This window comes from Dreissena polymorpha, chromosome 14 (assembly GCF_020536995.1).
Source record: "Dreissena polymorpha isolate Duluth1 chromosome 14, UMN_Dpol_1.0, whole genome shotgun sequence".
Taxonomy (NCBI): domain Eukaryota; kingdom Metazoa; phylum Mollusca; class Bivalvia; order Myida; family Dreissenidae; genus Dreissena; species Dreissena polymorpha.
Window position 1 is genome coordinate 58,557,481 of NC_068368.1, and position 7,864 is coordinate 58,565,344.

General features: G+C 35.0%; 1 protein-coding gene across 1 annotated transcript in view; it reads left to right on the top strand.

Moving 5' to 3' along the window:
* LOC127856828 (receptor-type tyrosine-protein phosphatase kappa-like) overlaps positions 1-6,410 on the top strand; it is an 88,439-nt gene extending 82,029 nt beyond the window's left edge. Inside the window, exons 9-17 of the mRNA XM_052392976.1 lie at positions 291-426; positions 841-969; positions 1,071-1,173; positions 1,715-1,791; positions 2,317-2,451; positions 2,781-2,918; positions 3,086-3,240; positions 3,749-3,884; positions 4,200-6,410. Of these exons, the coding sequence (XP_052248936.1) occupies positions 291-426; positions 841-969; positions 1,071-1,173; positions 1,715-1,791; positions 2,317-2,451; positions 2,781-2,918; positions 3,086-3,240; positions 3,749-3,884; positions 4,200-4,292 (1,102 nt within the window). The 3' untranslated portion in view covers positions 4,293-6,410. The remainder of the gene's footprint in view (positions 1-290; positions 427-840; positions 970-1,070; positions 1,174-1,714; positions 1,792-2,316; positions 2,452-2,780; positions 2,919-3,085; positions 3,241-3,748; positions 3,885-4,199) is intronic.
* Positions 6,411-7,864: the final 1,454 nt, after the last annotated feature.

Sequence of the window (7,864 nt, forward strand, 5' to 3'; positions counted from 1 at the left end):
GTCTTGTTAACATGCAGAGAGACGTCAGGAATTCCTTACACTGAACAGTGTTAAATCCAATACGCTTTATACCAACGCAGTGATGTTGCCGAAGTTGTGGGGGATTTCTCTCGAATCGTCCAATGAAATATTTGAATGTATTCTATTCGTCCGGGTCTGCTGCCGTTATGTAACTGTCAGTTAAGGTGAAAAGCTGAGTTAACCAGCTACGAAGCTGAGTTAACCAGCTACGCCGAAACCATTAATTTTGACTGGAAATTGTTCCATGTTTTTGATTGTTTTGGTAATAGTGCAGGCGTAGGTCGCACCGGTACCTACATAGCTATCGATATTCTCACAAAAGAGGGAGAAGCCGAAGGAGCTATAGAAGTTCCTAGCTGTGTTCTGAACATGAGACAAAACAGGCCAAATATGGTACAGACAGAAGTATGTATTCTTTTTAATATTCTATCTTCAAACTTCAAATAACGACACATGAGAGCTTCAAAACTTATTAATTTTTAATGAATATATTATTCAAATAACAAATGCAAGCACACTTTGTGTTTGATGTAAAACAAACCTACATGTACAACTATATGGCTAATGCCAGAAATTGCTTTTGAGAAAACATTAGATTATAAATTAGTATTCATAATGTATCTAAGTTGATAACATATAAACATCATATCATTTACATCATGTTATCCGGATATTTATAGTTAATCGCAATTGGGGTATGTCACACACAATTGCGTATTTAATACCAAACAACTTCGTACAAACTTACTCGTATCACATGTTAAAGTGAAGAAACCTAACCATATTATTTAATTTATACCTAAATACATGCATTTCCAGGGACAGTACGCGTATCTTCACCATGCCGTTCTCCACTCGCTCACATTTGACTGCAAGCCAGTGACCATTAACAAGTTCCAATTGTACATGGACACAACATCAAAGGATAAAATCAGGAACATATTTCACGTAATGTTTGTTTAATTTTATTGCGTTAAAATTGTTAAACCACTTCAAATCTATGCATTGATGACACAATATCGGAACTCGTTATTACAAATATTATTTAGCAATTACAAGAGACAGTGTCGTGCGAGTCATCGGATGAAACCGAAGCAGTTGCAAAAAACGCCAAACGTACTGACAAGAACAGAGATGGGGCTGATGTTCCAGGTATTAACTCGGTTGATGTTCAGTTACATGATCCCTCTAAATACGCCATCAGTTTTAGAGCGATTGGCAAATGGAACATTTAAATAATGTGTGTGTTTCAAAACACAAACAATAAAGAACAATACAACCAAAAATTTACAAAAGACACCCGCTTGGCTTCGATGTAAATTTTACTTGTAAAATGAATCTCCGCTTCTGAAACTTCTGTTATTATGTCTACTTTCTATGATTTGTACAAAAAAAACACTGATAATTGACTATAGTTCACTGTTCCTAGCATTTCGGAGTTTTGTTTCGAAACAAATGTAAACAAAGTCATGTGATCCCGTTGTATTGAATGACGGCAATGATTGACGATAAACGCTCATCTAAAACAAACATTAACATAAATCATGGCTTCCTTTATTGTGAACTGCAACGCATATATCATTATGATCATTAACAACACACATTGGCATCAGTAATCACTTCTTATTTTAATTATGTTAACATAAAACATGCGTATTATAGTTTCTGCTCACAATACTGATAACAATCACAGGTGACGAGCATCGACCGAAGCTATACTTAAACCGGAAACCAGGTTCCACAGATTATATAAATGCAGTTTTTGTTAACGTAAGTATGCGATGTATACAGGCTTTTCTTATCGTTGAAACGCATTAAGTTAGACACATAGTACAACATATGTGTTTACTCTAGAAATCGTTCATGAACACGTTCATCACTCAGATTGCTGTCTTCAACATTGCATATTAACATGTTACCATGTGATAAGCACTTTTTGTGCTTAGTATATCGGTATCAAATCCACTTTTGGTTTACGCAGGTACAAATTTTATGCAAGTAAATAGATTTTGCAAAAAAATACGTTTTTAGCTGCAAATATTGGTGCAGTTGATTCAATGTAAAATTATATGACACATACTGTCAATGTGTAAATCAATCTCATTAACGATTGTTATTTTGAATAAAACAAAGTTACTGTTCTTTAACGGTAGTCGTAGTGAAGTCATTCAAATAAAGTATTAAGATTTACATCGGGTGTCTTTTTTCTTTAGTCTGTTATAGATCTAGTATAAGTTATTATCTCGGATAAATATGAATATATATCTTAATATTGTGTGTGAGACTTGTTTGCAGAGTTTCCAGAAAAAGAATAATTACATCCTTGCACAAACTCCGTTAACAAACACCGTCGTCGATTTCCTCGCATTGCTTGTCCAAACAAAATGTGCGTGCATTGTAAGTTTGGAATCAGCAAATATGAACGCTGTGGTAAGTGCTGCTTTAAATCTATTTAAATGACATTGAGTTTAGCATATTTGGTACTTGTACACCATCGGTTATTGTCTAATCCATTGCACATTTAAGATATGGAACACTACACAAGTCATACCAAACAAATAACAATTTAAACTATTAAAATTGTTATTAATATGCAAGTAAAATGTATACATGTATCAATCTACTTCATATGTGAATGTGAACAATTTCGGGTAAAAATAAATGTTGTTAATATGCCAGTAAAACTACATACCACTCGACTTTATATGTGTATATAAACGCTCTAGGGTAACGAAATGCTGTTACTGTAAAACATATAATTTAAGGACATCGGTGTGTACTTACCTGCGGACAATCAGGTGTTGAAGAATGGAATCTTCAGCGTCCGTTGTTCGAAGACAGAGGCAAATGAGTACCGCAATAAACGGACGATGACCGTTGAGCATCGAGCGAATCAGGTTTGAAGTCCTACAAAAACTTAATTTCAGTGCATTGTATTTATTCGCAAAAAAATATTATGAAAACTGAATTCAAATGACATTTACTCGTTTAATACAGGACGTATACAACTTTTTTTCAAAAGATTGATGTATTAATTATAATTATTTGCTCTGCCTCACTCTAGGCAAGCGAGGCATTGTCTTTAACGTACCTGGAGTTTACAGACTGGAACACGGAAGAGAGAATACCAAATTCTCCTGTCAATTTCCGCCGATTCATTGCAGAAGTTGACACAGTAACAGCCAATAGCTCTGATCGTCCAGTTCTGATACATTGTCTGTAAGCTCATTTTGTTGTTGTTGTTGTGCAACGATATGGTACCTATGATTCAATGTTTAGTTCCAATATTATAAATTCATTACAAAAATGTTAAACTATCTTTAAAGATAAGTGAAGTGAAACTTCATCTGATCCGAAAGGAAAACAAACTTTTATAAGCAGTTAATGTTCTATATTGACGGAATTTGGCGAATAGCCAGAACAATACGACAGTAACAATTATAATCAAAGTGAACATCGATTATCATCTTACATGTCCTTCATGTATGGCAAGTGACCCAATAAATGACAACACAAGCAAAGCAATTATAACATGCAAGATATTGAATGTGAAATATATATCAGTCGTTTCTTTTCAAAACAAAACAAATCTTAAGGTCGTTAAGTTTACCTGTCAATGATCAAGCGAACTTACAATTAATTATGCAGGTAAATGCGCAATTTTTCGTTGTTTCAACGTTGGTATACACGCTATTTGCGGACTGATTGCTTAGTATAATGTTATCAGGGATGGTGCCAGTAAATGCGGCCTGTTTGGTGTGGTGGCCAATCTCCTACAGACGATGGAGGTGGAACATGAAGTCAGCGTAGCGAACACTGTGCGGAAGGTTAAGACGAGAAGAAAGGGCGCGATCCCTAACTTAGTAAGTTTTAAAAAAAAAAACTTTCATCACTAATGTGTTCGCATTATGCTCACATTGTGTGAGGCTGATTTAGTTTATGAATCACTAACAATCTTTGCAAAACACTGAAATGTAAATAGGCCCTCCATTATGCGCTTGTTTTATTTAGTTTTCTAATCTATTGAATATGCAATGCGTACACATTTATATTACCAGTAGTTCGCATCTGAAAAAAAGAGAAAAAATGGACATGTTTATCAAATTACTTAAATTCAGCGGACTTTTTCTATTTTACTTGTCGAAGATCATTTTTATAATTCATGTTTCATTTTTCAGGAGCAGTTTCAGTTCTGCCATGACTGTGTCCTTGACTATACTCAGAGCTTCAACATTTACTCAAATATCGCCGCTGAGCTCTCCGATTGCTGAGTTGATGTTGTATGAAACGACTTGGTCCTTGACTTCATTCTGAGCTTCAATATTTACTCCAACTTCGGTGCTGAGCTCTCCGATTGCTGAGTGCAGGAAGTATGAAACGACTTGGTCCTTGACTTCATTCAAAGCTTCAACATCTACTCAAATTGTGCCGCTGAGCTCTCCGATTGCTGAGTTCATGTTGTATGAACTGACTTGGTCCTTGACTTCATTCAGAGCTTCAACATTTACTCCAACTTCTCCGCTGAGCTCTCCGATTGCTGAGTTCATGTTGTAAAAGACGACTTGGTCCTTGACTTCATTCAGAGCTTCCACATTTACTTAAATATCGCCGCTGAGCTCTCCGATTGCTGAATTCATGTTGTATAAGACGACTTGATCCTTAACTTCATTCAGAGCTTCAACATTTACTGCAACTTCGCCGCTGAGCTCTCCGATTGCTGAGTTAGTGTTGTATGAAACGATTTGGTCCTTGACTTCATTCAGAGCTTCAATATTTACTCCAACTTCGCCACTGAGCTCTCTGATTGCTGTGTTCATGTTGTATGAAACGACTTGGTCCTTGACTTCATTCAGAGCTTCAACATTTACTCCAACTTCGCCGCTGAGCTCTCCGATTGCTTAGTTCATGTTGTATGAGACGACTTGGTCCTTGACTTCATTCGGAGCTTCAACATTTACTCCAAATTCGCCGCTTAGCTCTCTGATTTCGCGGACTTCAGGAAGTTTGACTTTCGCTGGACTAGACTACACTCAAACATTCCCAATCTACTCCGATGGAGGAGTTCAAGTTGTCTGTCATCACTGTGTCCTTTGCTATATTCAAAGTTCACAGTGGCTTTGACAACTACTCCAATTTTGCTGCTGCTCTTTCCGATTTCTGACAATACTTCGAAAAAAACAACAACAACCTCTCAAACTTCGCTGTTTTCATCTCCAAGTCCTACCTTAACATTACTACCCTAATGAAAGTGCTACTGATAGACTACATAGTGCTTTCCTAATAAAGGCCGAAACTAATCTCCATCATTGATCACTTGATTTAAACAGTGATTTTTCTATGATTTGAAATTCGTGTTGTCTTTTTTATGAATTTCTCAATAAAAGCTCTTTTAGTATAGCTGTTTAAAATCTTAAAAGAATACATGTTGAAATGCATGACGACATTAGAATACAAGTTATTCAACTGATATATACTCTTGGAACAATCGACTAGGGTAATGGGCTGTATGTATATGAAAATGCATCGCAAATCACACAATAGTGTGCGTGTAAATATGTCCAAATTTATTTAATTGGAGCGCTGTGATATTATTCGTAATAATTGTAATGTGTTACAGTAAGTAATAATCTATTTAGACTCGTTTGTCAACACTTATATTCAATTATTTTATTTCAACTTCTAGAGCAGATATTTGCTACTTTTTGCCATTTCAAAAGTCCTGTCTCATAGCCACTGTTTTTTCATGCGACATCTTTAACAAGGTGTGTTTTATGATTATAGCCGTTCTTCATATCAATGTTATGTTTCGTTACTTATGTTTTTCAGACATTTGCAATTGTAAAAGTAAATATCAAATGTGAATATAAAACATGATGCTTTATTATCGGGCTTATGTATACATTATGAATGTGCTTTTTTTAGATGTTCATGGATTAATATGAATTTATGTATATTTGAGTATTTAGTAGTATTTAATGTTTGGGGAATTGCTTGGTCCCATGTTATGTGACACCATATACGTGTTTTAAAGATGTGTGTGCCTTAATTGCGGGAAAACTTTGCATACGCTAATTTGCAACTTATTTTATATTCGGTGTATGTGGTTTTGTTAAGTTTGAGCTATAAAGGTGAAAGTTTGAAACGTGTAAATGTATATGTTGGTAACAAAACGACCATTGCATGGTGAATTCTGTTTTTGTTTTGTTATAGGGATGATGATAGTTTGCGCTTGAATTCTCACTTTGTGAAAGACATTAACTGTATTTCCATAAATTGTTATGCTCCAGTATCAAATGTGATTCTTGAATTTGTAAATATAAATAAATAACGTACTTTCTATCTTTTTTGAACATCTAAACTTTTCGCAACAAATAAAACTTCTTTAAACCGCTGATGTGTCCGTTGTTTTCTGGTAAGTTTGAAAGCGCGCATAAACTGTGCGACAGTCGTTAAATTGGTGTTTACTCTATTACTAAGCTAAACAGATAAACAAGCTTAGTTTGTTTATAATAAATTATCAAAGGAATGTTTTTAATATTATAACAATCGGGTCGATTCAATATCATCACATAAAGGTCGTGTGCAAGATGTTTGTTAGTTGCAATATATGGATTGGTTTGGATTTTATTACGCATTTAAGGGGGGCAACTGCAACAGCAAAACTAGCAGCAAGCAAAGTATTCTCCCATTGCATATATTTGTTCAACGACCGGATGATCATATTATTGACGATATATTTTGCCTTCACAATGAAAAATTCATGTTACCATTAGTTTCTCATTTATTTATTTGATCTTTCTCTGAGAAAAAAACAGAATGTTTATTTTAGTGCTAAGAACTTTTACACAAACAATGTATGAGTGCATTCGTACCAGATATATTCGCTCATCTTTACTTGTCGTGATACTTAATCAAAAATTACAACATATTTTCGTTTTACTTGAGAGCATTTTCAAGATATTTAAATAATAAATATGTTTTGATATTTTAGGTAAATAAGTTATAAACAGCTATAGCCATTACCAGAGAAAACAAAATATCCGTGATATAAAATAAAATGTACATTATCGTGCCTTTATATGTCGATTCTAAGATATTACAAAATGTCTTTCACGTCGCACTTTTTTCCGTGTAGCACAATTTGTCTTAATAGCATTGAAAACGAAAGTCTGTGAAATCATTTTCTTGAAAGGATATTTACGATCTCCCGGTTACCATTAATATAAGCACATTTATTGTTGCCTTATCTCTATATTGTATTCATGAATTTCATTTAAGTTGAACGGATGTAAAACGCTTTAAACCTCATGGGTAGATAAGGGGCGTTATAGTATGTCCGTAAAGGTGGTGGTTGACGAACAGTGCATCTCTTATTGATTCTACTCAACAAAAGTCTTAACCTGCGAGTGTCGTTTGTCTTAGCTAGTTGGATACATAAATCTTGAGATGATGATGATGGCAGTGGTGGTGATGATGATGATGATGATGATGATGATGATGACGATGATGATGATGATGATGATGATGATGATGATGATGATGATGATGATGAGCAGGAGGAGGAGAAAAAGGAGGATCATAATCATGTTCATGATCAGCACCACCATTATCATGCTAATGCTGTCGCTTATGATGATCATGATTGTAATGACCACATGATTATTAGGATGAGGAAGCGGGCGTGGATGAACATGATCATCATGGCGATCGAATGGTTGATAACTGATAAATATTCAAATTGTTCATTGTTTTAGTCTGCACTTCGGATATATATATGGATTCATCAGTGGCAGGATGTTTAGTCCAGTCACTGAACGGCCACGAAACAGCTTGGATATCGATT